The sequence below is a fragment of the Pristiophorus japonicus genome, chromosome 6 (assembly GCF_044704955.1).
Source record: "Pristiophorus japonicus isolate sPriJap1 chromosome 6, sPriJap1.hap1, whole genome shotgun sequence".
Taxonomy (NCBI): domain Eukaryota; kingdom Metazoa; phylum Chordata; class Chondrichthyes; family Pristiophoridae; genus Pristiophorus; species Pristiophorus japonicus.
The window spans coordinates 81,269,455-81,289,894 of NC_091982.1; the positions used below are offsets into that span (position 1 = coordinate 81,269,455).

Consider the following 20,440-nt stretch of genomic DNA (forward strand, 5'->3'; position numbering starts at 1 on the left):
GAACGAATAGATGGCAGATGAAGTAGAGATGACAGAAGTGATCTGTCAATGCTGAAAAAGGTGATGAGGTGAGACTGGATGGACATTTGTGTAAAGACTTGCAGCATGATGAATCTGTTGTGGAAGAGTTTGTGGCTGCGGGAAGATATCTCTGTAAGGTGGGAGCTTTTACTGTACATTTGAAGTTGTCAACTCATCAGATGATTCAATAGCCACTGAACTCCTGCCTCAGCTTGACAGGCGTGATCAACGACCAGCATGAACCCTGTGAGCGAGCTGTCAAATGCACAAGGTGAGCTGTATTCATTTTTAAACGGCTCTAAACAAACCACTAATTACATAGAAACATAGAAATTTACAGCACGGAAGCAGGCCATTTCGGCCCGTCGTATCCGCGCCGGCTGACAAAGAGCCGCACGGCCCTCGGTCAGCAGTCCTGAAGGTTACATATAAACCTATGAACAATGTACAATAGTGGAAAGGTAAAGAGCATCCAGCCCAACTAGTCCATTCTACACAACTGCGACACCCCTTAAACTAAAACATTCTACATTCCATCCCAACCGGAGCCATGTGATTTTCTGGGAGAGGCAAAAACTAGATTAGTAGGCCAATTGGGGAAATAAAATCTGGGAAAATTCCTCTCCGACCCATCCAAGCGATCGAAACTAGTCTAGGAGATCACCCTCACCGTATTCGATTCCCTGCAATACTAGTCATCATATCTGCGCCAGCCAACAAAAGGTTATCCAGTCTAATCCCAATTACCAACTTTAGATCCGTAACCCTGCAGGTTACGGTACTTTAAGTGTCCATCCAAGCACCTTTTAAATGTAATGAGAGTTTCTGCATCCACCACCCTTCCAGGCAGTGAGTTCCAGACCCCCACAACCCTCTGCGGGAAGAAACCCCTCCTCAAATCCCCTCTGAACCTTCCACCAACCATCTTAAACCTATGGCCCCTCGTAATAGACCCCTCCACCAATGGAAATAGGCCCTTGATATCCACTATATCCAGGCCCCTCAAACTTTTGTACACCTCAGTGAGGTCCCCTTTCAACCTCCTCTGTTCCAATGAGAACAAACCCAGTCTATCCAATCTGTCCCCATAGTTAAGATTCTCCATTCCAGGCAACATCTTAGTAAATCTCCTCTGCAATCACGTCATTCCTATAAAACGGCGACCAGAACTGCCGCAGTACTCCAGCTGTGGCCTAACCAAAGTAATATACAATTTAAGCATAACCTCCCTGCTCTTGTATTCTATGCCTTGGCCAATAAAGGCAAGCATTCCGTATGCCTTCTTAACCACATTATCCACTTAGCCTGCTACTTTCAAGAATCTGTGGACAAGCACTCCAAGGTCCCTTTGTTCATCTACACTATTAAGTGGCCTACCGCTTAATGTGTACACCCTTTCCTTATTAGCCCTCCCAAAGTGCATTACCTCACACTTCTCTGAATTAAATTCCATTTGCCACTGCTCTGCCCACCTGACCAGTAGATTGATATCCTCCTGCAGTCCATGGCTTTCCTCTTCATTATCAATCACACAGCCAATTTTAGTGTCATCTGCAAACTTCTTAATCATACTCCCTATATTCAAATCTAAATCATTGATATACACCACAAAAAGCAAGGGACCCAGTACTGAGCCCTGTGGAACCCCACTGGAAACATACGTTCAGTCACAAAAACATCCATTAACCATTACCCTTTGCTTCCTACCTCTAAAGCCAATTTTGGATCCAACTAGCCGCTTTGCCCTGGATACCATGAGCTTTAACCTTCGTGACCAGACTACCATGTGGGACCTTATCAAAAGCTTTGCTAACGTCCATATACATCGTATGGACTACCCTCATTGACCCTCTTTGTTACTGTTATGTCTCAAATAAAGCAATGTGACTGAGTACTGTAGACTTGAGTAAGTGTGACCTTAGTTTCTTTATTTTGACTCCAGAGTGCTGGCACAGCATGGGAGGCCTGCTTATATGCAGTGCTCCCTCTGGTGGCGGTAGAATGTTGGTTACAAGGTATTGCATACATAACAGTTACCTCCTCAAAAAATTCAATCAGGTTAGTCAAACACGATCTTCCCTTAACAAATCCGTGCTGACTGTCCCTGATTAATCCTTGCCTTTCCAAATGTAGATTTATCCTGTCTTTCAGGATTTTTTCCAATAATTTTCCCACCACTGAGGTTAGGCTGACAGGCCTGTAATTACTCGCCTATCCCTTTCTCCCTTCTTAAACAAAGGTACCACATTAGTAGTCCTCCAGTCCTCCAGCACCATGCCCAAATCCAAAGAGGACTGGAAAATGATGGTCAAGGCCTCTGCTATTTCCTCTTTTATTTCGCTCAACAGCCTGAGATGCATTTCATCCGGGCCTGGGGACTTATCTACTTTCAAAGCTGCTAAATTGCTTAATACCTCCTCTCTCTCTATGTCTATTGCATCCAGAATTTCACACTCCCCCTCGATAGCAGAATCTGCATTGCATTACGTGAATTGGGTCCCCCGCTGTGAACCCACCACTGCGTGTCGAGTCTGCTCAGCGCTGACAGACCTGACATTGGGGAAAGATGCATGGCAGTGGTTTCACAGTGGTGTTTCAACCCACTGGGTGAAAAAGATACACTTTCCCAGCTGACCCGCCACCAATTGCACCCACTGACCTGCACAAAATCCAGCCCAATCATAGAATCATAGAAATTTACAGCACAGAAGGAGCCATTTCGGCCCACCGTGTCCACGCCAACCGACCAAGAGCTATCCAGCCTAATCCCACTTTCCAGCTCTTGGTCAGTAGCACTGTAGGTTATGGTACTTTAAGTGCACATCCAAGTATTTTTTAAATGTGGTGAGGGTTTCTGCCTCGACCACTCTTTCAGATAGTGCATTCCAGACCGCCACTACCCTCTGGGTGAAGACATTTCCCCTCATATCTTCTCTAAACCTCCCCCAAATTACTTTAAATCTATTCCCCCCTCATCCAGGGGGCATAGATTTAAAGTAATTGGGGGGAGGTTTAGAGGAGATATGAGGGGAAAGTTGAACCCCTGTCCCAAGGGAAACAGGTCCTTCCTATCCAATCTATCCGGGCCCCTCATAATTTTATACACCTCAATCAGGTCTCCCCTGAGCCTCCTCTTTTCCAAAGAAAACAAACCCAACATCTCCAATCTTTCCTCCGAACCAAAATTCTCCAGTTCAGGCAACATTCTTGTAAATCTCTTCTGCATCCTTTCCAGAGCAATCACATCTTTCCTGTAAGGTGGTGACCAGAACTGCACACAGTACTCCAGCTGCGGCCTAACCAGTGTTTTATACAGTTCAAGCATACCTCCTTGCTCTTGTATTCCATGCCTCAACTAATAAAGACAAGTATGTTTTCTTAACCACCTTATTTACCTGGCCTGTTACCTATAGGGATATGTGGACCTGTACTCCTAGGTCCCTTTGTTCCTCTATACTTTTCAGTGTCGTACCATTTAATGTGTATTCCCTTGCCTTGTTAGACCTCCCCAAATGCATTACCTCACACTTATCTGGATTGAATTCCATTTGCCACTGTTCCGCCCACCTGACCATTACAATCCGAAGCTTTCTTCTTCATTATCAACCACACAGCCTATTTTAGTGTCATCAGTAAACTTCTTAATCATGTTTCATGACTTGAAAAAGTTAGAGATGTAACAGGTTTTAGTCAAGCACTGAGGCAGGGAAAGGTGGGAGGGGAGGAAAGAACAAAAGGTAAACTCTCTGACAGGGTGGAAGGCAGAAGAGACTAAATATGAACAGCTCCAGTGGGTGGGGTGGATAAGCAGTAGTACTGTCAGCATGTAATTGTGAATATCTTTCAAACAATTCCCTTTCAGTCTTCGACTGAGCAGAAATTTAATAATAAGAGGCTGCAAGATGTGAGGCTAATACTTTTACCTAAAACCTGTAATCATTTTTTAACTGAAAAAGCAAAGTCATTACTGCCATTTCATTTTAGACTATCGTGGTTACAAAGTCATTACTTTTTTGAAAAGCAGTGAAAGAGGGAAGGACAACATTCATCTGCATGTGAGCAGTTGTCTTGTTTTCAGAGTGTCTGATCTAAACTTCAAGAAACTCAAGATCAGCTGGAAAGGAAGGTTAAGTAGCTGCTAAAAAATAAAACTATTTACAAGCTTCCAAAGAGCTTAATGAGATTGCATCCAGTGAGCAGCTGAATCACACAAGCCAGGAAAGTCCCAGGTCCGATCCCTGCTCAGTCAAGGCAGTGGTTATAAACTAAAAGCATTATCTGAAATTAAAAAAGAGAAAATGCTGGAAACACTCAGGTCAGGCAGCAACTGTGGACAGAGAAACAGCATTCAGGTTTCAGGCTGCAGACGCCAATTGGGAGTCCAGAGGCAGCTCGCTGGTTCCATGAGAACGAAGTTGGGCCGGCTGTCTTCTCAACAGCAGTCGTAAGTTGGGGTCTGGGCTGGGCTGGGGTGGTGCAGTGGTGGGGTGGGGTGGGGTGGGGTGGTGGGGTGGAGTGGGGTGGGGTGGGATGGGGTGGGGTGGTGGGCTGGGGTGGGGTGGGGTGGGGTGGTGGGATGGGGTGGTGGGGTGGTGGGGTGGGGTAGTGGGTTGGGGTGGTGCGTTGGTGGGGTGGGGTGGGGTGGGGTGGTGGGGTGGAGTGGGGTGGGGTGGGATGGGGTGGGGTGGTGGGCTGGGGTGGGGTGGGGTGGGGTGGTGGGATGGGGTGGTGGGGTGGTGGGGTGGGGTAGTGGGTTGGGGTGGTGCGTTGGTGGGGTGGGGTGGGGTCGGGTGATGGGGTGGTGGGATTGGGGTGGGGTCGGGTGATGGGGTGGTGGGGTGGGGTGGTGGTGCAGTGGTGGGGTGGGGTGGTGGGGTGGTGGGTTGGGGTGGGGTGGTGGGGTGATGGGGTGGGGTGGTGGGGTGGGGTGGTGTCATGGGGTGGGGTGGGATGGTGGGTTGGGGTGGGGTGGGGTGGTGCGATGATGGGGTGGGGGGGGTTGGGTGATGGGGTGGGGTGGTGCGGTGATGGGGTGGGGTGGTGCGGTGATGGGGTGGGGTGGTGCGATGATGGGGTGGGGTGGGGTCGGGCGATGGGTTGGTGGGGTGGGGTGGGGTGGGGTGGTGGGGTGGGGTGGGATGGGGTCGGATGGTGGGGTGGTGGGGAGATAGGATGGGGTGGTGCGTTGGTGAGGTGGTGGAGTGAGGTGGGGTGGGGTGGTGTGGTGGTGGGGTGGGGTGGTGGGGTGGGGTGGGGTGGGGTGGGGTGGGGTGGGGTGGGGTGGTGCGTTGGTTGGGTGGGGTGGGGTTGGGTGGTGGGATGGGGTGGTGCGGTGGTGGGGTGGTGGGATGGTGGGGGTGGGGTGGTGCGGTGGTGGGGTGGGGTCGGGTGATGAGGTGGTGGGGTGGGTGGTAGGGTTGGGGTGGTGGGGTTGGGGTGATGTGGGGTGGTGCGTTGGTGGGGTGGGGTGGTGGGGTTGGGGTGATGTGGGGTGGTGCGTTGGTGGGGTGGGGTGGTGGGGTTGGGGTGGTGGGGTTGGGGTGATGTGGGGTGGTGCGTTGGTGGGGTGGTGTGGGGTGGGATGTGGTCGGGTGGGGGGTGGGAGGGTTGGAAGGGTGTTTAAGGACTGGACTGCTATGTAGCCAGGAGGACCATTCCTGCTCCTCCCAGATCCGCATTCAGATAAGTATTTTTTTAATTAGTCCCTTTAAGGACCACTCGCTAAGCTACATGTAGACAACTTTATCCTGAAAGCAGCAAACTTGGCGCTGTGCTTTCACTACAGCTTCATATAAGAACATAAGAACATAAGATCATAAGAACATAAGAATTAGGAACAGGAGTCGGCCATCTAGCCCCTCGAGCCTGCTCCGCCATTCAACAAGATCATGGCTGATCTGGCCGTGGATTCAGCTCCACTTACCCGCCTGCTCCCCATAACCCTTAATTCCCTTATTGGTTAAAAATCTATCTATCTGTGACTTGAATACATTCAATGAGCTAGCCTCAACTGCTTCCTTGGGCAGAGAATTCCACAGATTCACAACCCTCTGGGAGAGGAAATTCCTTCTCAACTCGGTTTTAAATTGGCTCCCCCGTATTTTGAGGTTGTGCCCCCTAGTTCTAGTCTCCCCGACCAGTGGAAACAACCTCTCTGCCTCTATCTTGTCTATCCCTTTCATTATTTTAAATGTTTCTATAAGATCACCCCTCATCCTTCTGAACTCCAACGAGTAAAGACCCAGTCTACTCAATCTATCATCATAAGGTAACCCCCTTATCTCCGGAATCAGCCTCGTGAATCGTCTCTGTACCCCCTCCAAAGCTAGTATAACCTTCCTTAAGTAAGGTGACCAAAACTGCACGCAGTACTCCAGGTGCGGCCTCACCAATACCCTGTGCAGTTGCAGCAGGACCTCCCTGCTTTTGTACTCCATCCCTCTCGCAATGAAGGCCAACATTCCATTCGCCTTCCTGATTACCTGCTGCACCTGCAAACTAACTTTTTGGGATTCATGCACAAGGACCACCAGGTCCCTCTGCACTGCAGCATGTTGTAATTTTTCCCCATTCAAATAATATTCCCTTTTACTGTTTTTTTTCCCAAGGTGGATGACCTCATACTTTCCGACATTGTATTCCATCTGCCAAACCTTAGCCCATTCGCTTAACCTATCTAAGTCTCTTTGCAGCCTTTCTGTGTCCTCTACACAACCCGCTTTCCCACTAATCTTTGTGTCATCTGCAAATTTTGTTACACTACACTCTGTCCCCTCTTCCAGGTCATCTATGTATGAAGCCCCCTTCATTTCGAGAAGGGGGCTTCAAACAGGCATTAGACGCCCAATTTGCATATACAAAGGCCCCAACACCTGTTTTAGGCATGGCCCCTGGACGCCTATTCTGCGGCCTTTACCAATATGGCGAACAACTACTTCTGGCGCAGAGTGAGAGCACATGTCGACCCGCCAGATTGGGCACAACGTTAACAAAATTCTTGGCCAGTGTGTTGGATCACCAATGTGTAATCTCAGCCGTGACCTTTTGCACAGTTAGTTTCCAAATTTAAGCCAGGCCATTGTGGAAAGTCACAAATTGACGCCATACACATCCCCATTTTAAGTGAAAGTTGAGCTTCCTTTTCAAAAAAACATTTTTTGCTTATCTCTGTTTATCTATAGCCAAAATGGTGTGGACAAAGATGTTAAGTGTTGCTGCGGTTCTGTGAGACGTGATACAGAGAGCTGCACCGCCTATGATTGTGTGTCAAATTTACCTACATTGCACTCAATGCACTTCAAAAATTGCTTACTTGTGACGTGCTGTGAGATATTTTGATGTGACAGGTTCTATATACGTCAACTATTCTTTATTATTTCCTCAATGAGATTACAAAAACATCTGTGTGAAATTCACGAATAGTTAACCAGAGAGGAAGGAAGAATTGATTTAGAAAAAAATATCAGTAACTACTTCCTTGAAGTCTGGGCCGGGACAACACCCTTCCCGCCTCTTCTATAAGGTATAAATCTTCAGGTGGTTGTTTTATGACCAGGTGAAACACAGGAGCCTTGGAACCATGAGCAACTGGCTGATTAACCATGGGCTGTCCGCCTTGGTCATTGTAAGGAGAATAGTTAGGCTACCCTGCCGAGTCTTTTCTCTTCAATCACAGTGGCTGTGGACGAGCTTGCTGCTGACAACTGAAATGATCCCTGTAATATTTTTACTTGCAGGTGGTGTGGCTGGGAATCAACATCTTTCTGTTTGTCTATTATTATATGCTTTATGAGTACAATCCAGAATATTACTACACAAGGAAAATTATTGGAGTAAGTACTAACACTTTAGTTATTTCTTGAAATTCAGTTTCATGTCTGCAACGTTTGCTTCACCCGTGTGCGATTAGAAACATCTTTTCGATGTTTTGTCCAAAAAGCAGTTTGACGAGAATGTTAATAGTTTATGAGTAACTGCTTATTGCTGCAATATCTAATTAGTTTCGGATGCACGTGTTGCAGTAATAGGAATGTACTTAGTTAATCTCACATGTTTAGAATAGATATAAAGACGGGGCACTGTGGGCCAGTGGGATACAGAGAGGGTGCACTGGGACTATGGGATACAGAGAGGGTGCACTGGGGCAGTGGGATACAGAGAGGGTGTACTGGGAGAGTGGGATACAGAGAGAGAGTGCACTGGGGCAACGGGATGCAGAGAGGATGCACTGGGGCAACGGGATACAAAGAGGGTGTACTGGGGCAACGGGATACAGAGAGGGTGTACTGGGGCAACGGGATACAGAGAGGGTGTACTGGGAGAGTGGGATACAGAGAGGATGCACTGGGGCAACGGGATACAGAGAGGGTGTACTGGGAGAGTGGGATACAGAGAGGATGCACTGGGGCAACGGGATACAGAGAGGATGCACTGGGGCAACGGGATACAGAGAGGGTGTACTGGGGCAACGGGATACAGTGAGGATTACTGTGGGCCAGTGGGATACAGAGAAGGTGTACTGGGGCAACGGGATACAGTGAGGATTACTGTGGGCCAGTGGGATACAGAGAGGGTGCACTGAGGCAGTGGGATACAGAGAGGGTGCACTGGGGCAGTGGGATACAGAGAGGGTACACTGGGGCAGTGGGATACAGAGAGGGTGCACTGGGGCAGTGGGATACAGAGAGGATTACTGTGGGACAGTGGGATACAGAGAGGGTGCACTGGGGGAGTGGGATAGAGAGAGGGTGCACTGGGGCAGTAGGATAGAGAGAGGGTGCACTGGGGCAGTGGGATACAGAGAGGTGCACTGGGACTGTGGGATACAGAGAGGGTGCACTGGGACTATGGGATACAGAGAGGGTGCACTGGGGCAGTGGGATACAGAGAGGGTGCACTGGGGCAGTGGGATACAGAGAGGGTGCACTGGGGCAGTGGGTTTCAGAGAGGGTGCTCTGGGTCAGTGGGATACAGAGAGGGTGCACTGGGGCAGTGGGATACAGAGAGGGTGCACTGGGGAGGTGGGATACAGAGAGGGTGCACTGGGACAGTGGGATAGGGTGTACTGGGGCAGTGGGATACAGAGAGGATTACTGTGGGACAGTGGGATACAGAGAGGGTGCACTGGAGCAATGGGATAGAGAGAGGGTGCACTGGGGCAGTAGGATAGAGAGAGGGTGTACTGGGATACAGAGAGGGTGTACTGGGGCAATGGGATATAGAGAGGTTCACTGTGAGACAGTGGGATATAGAGAGGGTGCACTGGGGCAATGGGATACAGAGAGGGTGCACTGGGGCAGTGGGATACAGAGAGGATGCACTATGGGACAGTGGGATATAGAGAGGGTGCACTGTGGGATAGTGGGATACAGAGAGGGTGCAGTGGGTCAGTGGGATAGAGAGAGGGTGCACTGGGGCAGTGGGATACAGAGAGGATGCAGTGTGGGACAGTGGGATACAGAGAGGATTACTGTGGGACAGTGGGATACAGAGAGGGTGCACTGGAGCAGTGGGATAGAGAGAGGGTGCACTGGGGCAGTAGGATAGAGAGAGGGTGCACTGGGATACAGAGAGGGTGTACTGGGGCAATGGGATATAGAGAGGTTCACTGTGAGACAGTGGGATATAGAGAGGGTGCACTGGGGCAACGGGACACAGAGAGAGTGCACTGGGGCAGTGGGATACAGAGAGGATGCACTATGGGACAGTGGGATACAGAGAGGGTGCACTGTGGGACAGTGGGATACAGAGAGGTTCACTGTGGGACAGTGGTATAAAGCATTGGCACACTGGGATATAAAGAAGGTAAACTGGGAGACGTGAGATAGCCCATTACCTCTACAGTTGCAATACTAACTTGGTCACTGTTTCCTGTTTACACATTAGGTTTATGGATAATTTTATTTAAAATACGAGTTTTTATAGAAAATGATGGCTGTGTTCAGGTGAGTCTGGAGTCTCAATTGGTCTTTACCATTGTTTTTCCATGGTCATTCACAAGCAAAAAGTCCCAATCCAATCATCTTCTTGTATGGATTTGGTGTATTATTTTTAGCTAATATAAGAACTCTGGGGATTTCCTGAGGGATCACCTGCCTTTACTAGAACGGCCGCATTTCAGGGAAGTATCGGCCATCAATCTCTGAGCCGCAATCCCGCAAATGTCAAGTCCAGCACTTCCTGCTTGCCATCTGTAATCTCCACAGGTGCTTGGAGAGAATTAATCCTGTCAGGAATTTTGAAGCAAATTGGACACTCAGGGGAATCAGGCCCTAATGTCTGGGTGTCGACAGACTCTGTTCAAAGCCTGTAAGGAGATGCCTGATGCATGCTGGGAATATGAGGTTAAATCTTGTTCAGTTTTTGAAGGAGTGGATCTTGTGAACAGGCCTCGTCACCGTCTGGATGTTCTTGTATTACGGCACAATGGCCTTCCTAGCAATTACAATGTTCACATTTATTCATCTTATGACCAGATATGGTGCCCACAAAATGTAGCCCTCGGATGCAAATTTGAATTGAACATTTATCAGTGAAAATAATTATGTGTTACGTAACTCATTATATGACAATTGTATATAATACCACACTCTATGTAGAATACTCCTGTAGATGTATAATACACTGTATACTACTGGAATATAACACTCTGACATTTATATTATATAATACACACTGTGTGTTACACAGTTGAGCACGCCTGCAGATATGCAACACACTAAGTACTTCTGCTGAAAAGGTATAACAATTTTGTATTAATGTAATAACACGTTAATGGGCTCAATTTTCCCCAGTGACTTGCGCCGTTTTTTTTGAGCAGGCTGCTTTTTTTGGCCTAAGTTTAAAAAAAACAGTTTCCCCGATCAATTTCCGCCAGCGTAACTCAGTTAGTTACAATCTTTTTAGATTGCTAGGGGCAGGGGAGCAGACAGGCAAGGCACTCATCCTGGGATAGGTGCTGGGATCGGCACCAGCTTTGGGAGGGGGAGGGAGGACTTTAAGAATTTAATGGAGGTAAGTTGCTGCAATGTATTTTAATGTGTTTTTAAGTTGCTGCAATGTATTTTAAGATGTTTTTAAGTTGCTGCAATGTATTTTAATGTGTTTTTAAGTTGCTGCAATGTATTTTAAGATGTTTTTAAGTTGCTGCAATGTATTTTAATGTGTTTTTAAGTTGCTGCAATGTATTTTAAGATGTTTTTAAGTTGCTGCAATGTATTTTAATGTGTTTTTAAGTTGCTGCAATGTATTTTAAAATGTTTTTAAGTTGCTGCAATGTATTTTAATGTGTTTTTAAGTTGCTGCAATGTATTTTAAGATGTTTTTAAGTTGCTGCAATGTATTTTAATGTGCTTGTGCGGGTTGCGAGCTGTGCTGTAAGTGTTACTTTCCAGCCTCAGCCCGCATTGTGTCCCTGGTTTCCGTGGCGACCTGATCTTTTTGGCACAGATCAAAGCTCCACCCCCAAAACTAAAGGACAGGTTAGGCTGCGCCAAAATGAAGAAATCAAATGGAGAAACATAGAACACTTTTTTTGGCGTACATGGGCCCCCCCAAAAAAGGCGTAACTCTTCAAGTAAGCCAAAAAAAAAGCTTTGGGAAAATTGAGCCCATTATATGGGGCTGTGCATACCATAACCCTCAAGAACAGCGCCTTGAGAATTCTATACACTGAAGGGGTGATTCTGCAGTCACACTTTCCCAGCAGGGAGCCTCACTCAAAGAGAGCATCGGTCAGAGAATCAAATCTTGAATATTGATAGTCATATCTCCCATCTCTCCCCTCAAGAGCAAGGATTGCAAAATTACACCATATATTTTTTCATTACCTTTCAGTATTATATTTCTGTTGCTTCATACAAATGAAACACATTTTACAATAATAGCAACTTTTTTCAGCAGCTAGAATATTAGCAAAGCATCCCCCTCCCAGAGAACTTTGAAAGCCACTGGTGTAGATATTGGCTAACATACTGCTTGTGTTACTGGATGTAACACTGATGTGCATATCGCATAATAATTTATAAATCACTGGGTTGGTATTAATTATCACTGATATGTTTTAGTTTAACTTGAGAAACACTTAAAAGTTAGAAACTAAACAGGGCGGATTTTAATTTTCGGTGATGGTGGAATGGAGGCCGGTTATATACTCTGACTAATTCAGGTGGGGTGTGTAATGGGTGGCCAATCCACCACCACCGAAAGTTAAAACCAGCTCTTAAATTCTCACAACAAAGCTGACCAGTGCAATGAGGATCAAAAAGTTTACTTGCATCTTCCTGTGTTTGTTTGCAGTCTGCACTGGCCTGGGCACGAGCTCCTGCTGCCTGCCTCAACTTTAACTGCCTGTTGATCCTGCTGCCTGTGTGCAGGAATCTATTGACCTTCCTCAGGGGATCCTGCTCGGTAAGAAACCTTCCTTTCTTTTCTCAACACTACAGGAGTAGCTCTGGTATAGAGTGAGATACTTGGAAATAGTTCAATCTGCAGTAAATTGTGTTTAGCTTGTTTAACATTGTGAGGTGGCACAGTGAATAAATGCATTACCTATTGAGAAAATGAGCCAGACCGAGTAGGAGAGTCCCAGGTTCAATTCCTGGGGCCCGAACTTGATGGAAGCTAAGTTCCGCCCAAAGGTCCGCCAAGATACCTGACGGTACTTTGGACGGAAGTTTCGTAAAAAAGTCCTTGAAAGACCGCCCGGCGGCAAAAAAAGGGACTTGCGCCGTGAATCTGGGCGGCAGCGGGAGGGAACTTCCAATCTCAGCGACAAATGCAATCCTCGTCAAAGTGCCACCGAGGATTGAGTCGGGCCCAGGGAGGGGGGAGCACATAAAAATAAAAATGTACACAAAAAACCCCCCACTGGAAGACCTTCAGGGGACCCATCCACATAAATCACTGAAAAAAAAAGAAGTTCACTAACCTTTCCTTGCAGGTCTTCATACTTACCGTTGGGGTTAGACCTGCCTCCACACAGCAGTCCTTTCCCCTGCTGCCGCCGATTCCCGCCTGGAGGAATCTGCTAGCTCGGCGGGAGGGAGGACACTTACGCGCCCTGTGAGCTAGCGGCCGTCAGCGGGCGGTTCCCAGCGGTCATCCCTCCCACCGGCGGGAGGCCTGGTGGAAACTGACACCGAGGGGAGACTGCCCAAAAAACTCGGCGGCAGCAGGCGGTAAGGCCACCAGGTTCGGGCCCCTGGTCATTGCAGTTATCTGACCTCAGCTGGGGTGGTGCTAAAAGTGGCCTCAACAACCCTGGGCACCAGAGAGAGGACAAATCAGCCTGGGTAACCACTGTTAATAACTATCTAGTGACCCCTGCTGGAAAATGTGGATGGCAGGCAGAGACAGTTGTGATGCCCTCCATGGTTGAATAGCCTGATCATACTGTTCAGCCACTTACCACTTACTAGGCTCACAAAAAAAGAATAGGCACATGCCAAGATACTGGAGCATAGCCAAAGCTGTTGAACTTTAAACCAACACGTGTTACTGCGATATAGGAGAGGAGAGCAGAAAATTAGAGGAGATGAGTAAAACAATGTACATGACATGAATGCAGACACACAGGGAAGTATGCATTCAATGACATAGTCCTTCCACACGTGGAGGGTGCGGGAATGGCAGCATAGTGGTTATGTTACTGGACTAGTAATCCAGAGGCCTGTACTAATGAGCGGAGCTGGGGAATTTGAATTCAGTTAATTAAGCAAATCTGGAATAAAATGCCAGTATCAGTAATGGTGACCATGTAACTACCGGATTGTCGGAAAAACTCATCTGGTTCATGAATGTCCTCTCGGGGAGGAAATCTTACCCGGTCTGGTCTATATATGACTCCAGACCCAAAGCAATGTGGTTGACTCTTAACTGCCCTCTGAAATGACCTAGCAAACCGCTACAAAAAAGTATAATAAGAATAAAACCGGACGGACCTCCTGTCATTGACCTAGGTACCGGATTCTGATACGTCAAAGCCTAGTCAACCCTACAAAGTCCTCCTCATCTGGGGACTTGTGCCAAAATTGGGAGAGCTGTCCCACAGACAAGTCAAGCAACAACCTGACATAGACATACTCACAGAATCATACCTTTCAGCTAATGTCCTATACTCCTCAATCACTATCTCTAGGTAAGTCTTGTCCCACTGGCACGACAGACTCACCAGAGGTGGCAGCACAGTCGGGAGGGAGTGGCCCTGGAGGTCCTCAAAATTGACTCTCATTGCATCAGATGAAACATGGGCAAAGAAATCTCCTGCTGATTACCACCTACCGCCCTCCCTCAGCTGATGAATCAGTACTTCTCCATGTTGAATACCACTTGGAAGAAGCAGTGAGGGCAGCAAGGGCATAGAATGTACTCTGGGTGGGTTCTTCAAATTACATCACCAAGAGTGGCTCGGTACTACCACTACTGACTGAGCTGGCTGAGTCCTGAAGGACATAACTGTCAGACTGAGCTTGAGTGGTGAAAGAACCAACATGAGGAAAAAACCTCCACACCCATGACCTCAACCACCTAGAAGAACAAGAGCAGCAAGTGCATAGGAACCTCCAAGTAACCCCCCAAGTCACACATCACCTTGACTTGGAAATATCTCACCATTCCTTCATCATTGCGGAGTCAAAATCCTAGAACTCCCTCCCTAACAGCAAGTCAGCTCACCACCACCTTCTTGAGGGCAATTAGGGATGGGCAATAAATGCTGGCCTTGCCAGCGACGCCCACATCCCGGAACAACTGAAAACAAACAATCTAAATATTATGAATGTAAAAAAACAGGTAGGTTTGCATTCATTGACATATTCCTTCCACTTGTGTTCTCTGCTTGGCCAGGGAATTCATTATACTGGGAATTTCCTCCTGGCTTCCCGTTGCTGCACCACTTTAACTTTGTTTATGTGCATGATTGGGAATTCTGCCGAACCGCTGCAAAAGATATGGCATCGGAGCAGGACAAGCAGCAGGGTAATTCCTGGTGCGACTACAGTTACTCCCAGCTGTTACATTTTCATTCAAACTTTGTTTGTTATGCAAAAATGTTATGAGATACACAACCTGCTTATATCCAATTAATCAGGTAACAGGCTTCAGGCTTGTTGTATCTCCTGTGCTTTCTCCATCCACCACCTGTTCTTTAGGTCCCGAGTTTTTTCTTGGACCTGAGCCTTGAGCCATCTGTAATGTTGTTTTGCAGCTCCCGAGTTGGGTTGTTGCTTGAGGCTCAGAAATGCTTTGCGCTTGTGATCTATTAGTTCTTCGATCTCCTGATCATTTTCATCAAACCAGTCCTGATGTTTTCTGGTTGAGTGACCAAGTGTCTCTTCACAGGCAATGGTTATAGAGGTCTGGAGGGCAGACCAAGCGCTATGGGGATTCAGCATCTCAGGCACGCCAGATTGGCTGTGAGGCGCTGGCTGTATAGGGCTCTCTTAGCTGGGTCTCTAAGTGCCCTGGCATTAACTTTTTTGCAAAACTGCTTCTGCTGTCCCCTCTGCTTTGGGGCAATGTTAATGTTGATGTTGGATCGGATTAGGCGGTGGTCCGTCCAGCAGTCATCAGCTCCTGTCATGGCGCGGGTGATGCGCACATCCTTGCGATCCCTGGCTCGGACGATGACATAGTCGAGCATGTGCCAGTGTTTGGAGCGAGGGTGTTTCCACGATGCCTTGTATTTGTCCCTCTGGTGGGACAAGTGTTGGTGATGAGTTCATGTTCTAGACATTTTGTCAGGTGTAGGGTACCGCTGGAGTTGGCTTTCCCTACCCCCTCTCTCCCAATCACGCCTCCCCAGAAGGCTGTGTCTTTGCCAACCCTGGCATTAAAATCACCCAGGAGGATCAATTTGTCGCCCGTGGGGACACGGGACAAGGAAGTCTCAAGGTTGGAATAAAATCCCTCTTTAGCCTCATCCGTTGCATCGAGCGTAGGGGCGTACGCACTGATGACTGTAGCACATTGGTTCCGAGATAGGGTAATACGAAGAGTCATGAGGCGTTCGTTAACCCCACAAGGGGAGTCTTTGAGGCGGTTGACCAGCTCAATCTTGACGGCAAAGCCGACTCCATGAAGGCGGCGTTCTGCCTCTGGTTTCCCTTTCCAGAAGAAGGTGTAACCTCCACCATGTTCCTTCAGCTGGCCTGCCCCTGCCCGCCGGGTCTCGCTTAGGGCGGCGATGTCAACGTCAAAACGTCTGAGTTCCCGGTGCGGCGTTCCGGCCTGTTGCTGTTGGGATTATCCATGAGGTCCAGGTCCAGATCCCGAACTTCATACTGACAAAGTGGAAGATGTCTGTGCGTGAGTTCTTTTAACATGGGGTGACCACTGCACATCGGCAACCACACGTGCTTAGCTGAACAAGGTCTTGGCCCAGTGGCAAGGGGGTCCAAGACAACTGGAGACCAGGCACAGCTCTCTAAGCATAATTATCTATGGCGAAGTGTTGGCCACAAGCTTGACGCCGGGTAGCGCCATTGATGGTAGATGGCCCGAGGCTTGGTTGGGGGGCAGGCATTAGGAAGGTGACTTCCAAAATTATTTTAAAAGTTATAAGTTGATAAAGATTCCCAATTTATTTCAAGAGTTTCTAAGGGTTGTTAAAAAGTTTTTAAAAGTTTCAAAGAGTTGTTAAAAATCTAAGATGTAAATCAATAAGTGATTATAAAAGTTTCCCAAATTTAAGAAGTTTCTAAAAGTTGTTAAAAGTCAAAGATGTAGATTAATAATAGATATTTAAAAGTATTTCGATTGGGAGTCTAAAATGTAAGTTTTAAAAGTTCTCCCAAATTGTTTAATACATTTAAAAGTTGGTTAAAAGTTTAAAAATTAATTAAGAGCTGGTTGGGGGTACAAGACGATGCCACGCCTCGGTCCCTTCAGCCAGTTCAGCGCTGGCCTCGGAGTCCCTTCAGCTGGTTCCACATCCTCGAGTCCCCAGGTCGTCCCGGAGTCTCCTCGGCCGGTTAGACATCCCCCGAATCCGGTGCAGAGTCCTTTTGTTCCCGGCCAGTGCAGAGTCCTTTCAGCCCGGGACGGGGTCCCTTTGGCCAGGGACAGAGGTGACCGGTACGGAGTCCCTTCAATAATAGGTTACAAAAGTTTCCCCAATTGTTTAAAAGTTTAAGAGTCCGAGGAACATTTTTAAAAATTTTTCCAGAGTTTCCAAAGTTATTAAAGGTTTCTCCAAGGTTCCAAGTTGTTAAAAGTTTAAAAGTTTAAAAGTTTTTCCCAATTATTTAAAAAGTTACTCATGTTGATTAAAAGTTTTTAAAAAATAGATTAAAAGTTGATTAAAAAAAAATTGATTTAAAAGTCTGAGGTATAAGTCAGGGTACTCCCCTGGCACTGCTCCATGGGCGCCGCCAGCCCTCTGTCGTCCTGGACCGGCCCCGGAGTCCCTTCGGCCGGTTAGACGCTGGCCACGGTATCCCTTCAGCAGCTCGGAGCTGGCCTCAACAGCGACGCCCGAGTCCCAGCGGCCCAATCCTCGTGTTATTTCTGGGTCTGTTGTCGGGTAAGGATGTGGTCTCCTATATTGCCCTGGGGAGTCAACAAGGCCCTGAGACCGATGCAGGGTCCCTTCGGCCTGGGGTAGGTGCGAGCCGGTGCGGGGTCCCTTCGGCCCGGGACAGGTGGGACACAGCGCAGCCGGCACACGAAAGAAAAGATTAGAGCCTTACATGAAGTAGGTGTAGGCCCGTAGGAACTCCTTGTGGCTCAGGTTGCTCCTCTGGTTGACGGCAGTGATGTTGCTGCAGACCCGGCAGCCGAGGGGCTGGGGAAGTCGGGCAGCCCTACTACACACGGCTCGTTGTAGGGTAAGGATGTGTCTCCTGTATGTGTATGCTGCTCAATGGCCTCCAACAATGGTCGACAGCCACGATATGCGAGGATTCTTTGCTGCAGTCAAGGCCACATACAGTCCAAACTCCCAAGGCCCCACCCCACTCCTGGCCAAGAACGTGGAAACACCCATCAAGGACACCGAGGCTGTCAAGGCCCGATGGAAGGAGCACTTTGAAGACGTGCTCTGTAGTGTATGTAGGCACCTTTACTAATACTCCACAAGACAGGGTATGATACTTAAACTGTGTAGACCTGTAGTCCTTTATTTGCAGCTCCTGAGTGGCGACAACACGCTGTGAATTCCTTTTTATATTGGGTTACCTGTCTTGTTCAGGTAACCTGCACAAGACAGGTAACCCTTAGTTCTCCAGCAGCAGCACCCTCTGGTGTACAGTTAAGGTGTGTACAGTATAAGGGTACATTCAGTGTGGCATAACAGTGTTACAGATATCACATAGTAAACAGGCATGCATACACAACAATACTCCCCCCTAAGCATTTTTCATATCCTTCTTGTCATGGCCAGGGGAGGTGATCAGTGGTGGGCTATGGGAGGTTGTGGTGAGGATTGTGTGGTTGCCAGGTGTGACCCCTGTGCTTGAGAGTGGCCTCATACGTTTCCCCTCCCTCACACACAGATCAAGTAGGTTTCACTGTTGTGGGATCCCTTGGGGAGGGGCGGGGAGGGGGGGGGGGGGTTAGCCACGGCAGCAGTGGGTGGTGTGTATACACTGTGATGTGGGTAGTTGTGGGGTGGTGGGCAGGGCCACAGCACTGGGTGGGCTCCTTGTCCACCAATTGGGATGAGGATCAGATCATCCTAGGGTTTGCCAGGGAAGCAGGAGGGTATTGGCCTCATGCTCCTGGTGTTGGCCCTGGTGGCCAGGGGTTGTAAGGCTGGTCTGGTGCAGGTTGCCATTGGTGGTGGCTGGGCTGCCCATTGACCACTGTCCCTGTAGTGGGTCTGCTCCTACTGCCTGTGTGTGTGTCCTGCAAGGGGCACCACATTCGATCCAAAGGTCCAGGCTACATGGTCAGGTAGCCTGCTGGACCTGGGGGTCACCCACAGGGGGATTCCATTGGCATCAGCATGGTCCCTGTAGGACCCAATGTCCTTTGGCAGTGTCCTACCGTTATACATGACACCTTGGCTCTGATCACACATAGTCGATCCTGCATTATACGTTCTAGCATTTGCATCACTTTTGGGTGTCCTGGTTTCAACAGACATGCTTACATTAGACATTTCACATTCTCTATCATTATTGTTAAGCATAATAAACTTGTTCTTAACCTTACTGACACCTGCATTCATCTCATTGATCACATTAGTTAAACCAGCATCACAATTGTTACATTGCATACATTTTCATTCTTGCACCCTTTAATTGCATCTTTAGCTTTAAAGTCCGTGTACTCAAATACTTGAAACTTCCGTTTAAATTTATTTGGTTACCAGTCTCCTTTAAGAGAGCCTTCAAATCCGATTGGCTGCTCAGTGTTACTTGATCTCCTCCATGCTCACTCGTGGCATGGCGGCGGCCATTTTGATTACAAGTTTTTCTCCTCGTGGTGCTGCAGCCATTTCCTGCAGGTGGGCTGTGGTGGTCTTTTCTTCCACAGGGCCACTTCGCCTGATGTGGACCCGGTTCATCCAATTCCTGCCCAGCACCATGGGACCGTCGCCGGCTACAATCCACAGGGGGAGTTTGTTCAACACGCCGTCCTGGGAGACCTGGACGTCTAAGCTGCCAACGATTTGGATTTTACCTTTGGTATAGGTGAGCAGCTTCGCTTGGACAGGAGACAGTTTTGGGCGAGTGGCAGGATTCATCCAAATTTTTTCAAAGGTCATTTGGCACATCACAGACTGGCTCGCCCCTGTGTCGATCTCCATAGAAACTGGGACCCCATCACTAAATTGCTGAAGGATGCTGAGATTTGACATGCTGAGCGTGTGGTTCGTGACCTCGTATTCCCGTCGCCAGTTGTAGTGTATGTAGGCACCTTTAGTAATGACTCCACGAGGCAGGGTATGATACTTAAACTGTGTAGACCTGTAGTCCTTTATTTGCAGCTCCTGAGTGACGACAACAAGCTGTGAGTTCCTTTTTATACTGGGTTACCTGCCGTGTGCAGGTAACCCTTAGGTCTCCAGCAACAGCACAGGTATACAGGTAAGGTGTATACAGTATAAAGGTACATTCTGTGTGGCATAACAGTGTTACAGACATCACACAGTAAACAGGCATGCATACGCAACATCCTCAATCGAGACTCTGCCTTTGACTCAAGTGTTCTCGACTCCATCCCGCAGCATGCGACCCGCCATCAACTCAGTGAAACTCCAACGTTCCACGAGGTAAGCAAAGCCATAAAACAACTTAAGAATAACAAGGCTATGGGTGCGGATGGAATCCCTGCTGAGGCGCTAAAATATGGCGGAGGGACGCTGTTGGCGCGGATACATGACCTCATCTTTCTCATCTGGACGGAGGAGAGCATGCCGGGAGATCTGAGAGATGCAGTGATTGTGACCATTTTTAAAAAGGGGACAAGTCCGACT

At 48.1% G+C, this 20,440-nt stretch overlaps 1 protein-coding gene across 1 annotated transcript in view; it reads left to right on the forward strand.

Annotated features, from left to right (window-relative positions):
• The first annotated feature begins 7,600 nt into the window (after positions 1-7,600).
• The window catches only part of LOC139265174 (cytochrome b-245 heavy chain-like), a 54,244-nt gene continuing 41,404 nt past the window's right edge, over positions 7,601-20,440 (forward strand). The window contains exons 1-3 of the mRNA XM_070882098.1: positions 7,601-7,645; positions 7,758-7,853; positions 12,319-12,429. Coding sequence (XP_070738199.1) covers positions 7,601-7,645; positions 7,758-7,853; positions 12,319-12,429 — 252 coding nt within the window. The remainder of the gene's footprint in view (positions 7,646-7,757; positions 7,854-12,318; positions 12,430-20,440) is intronic.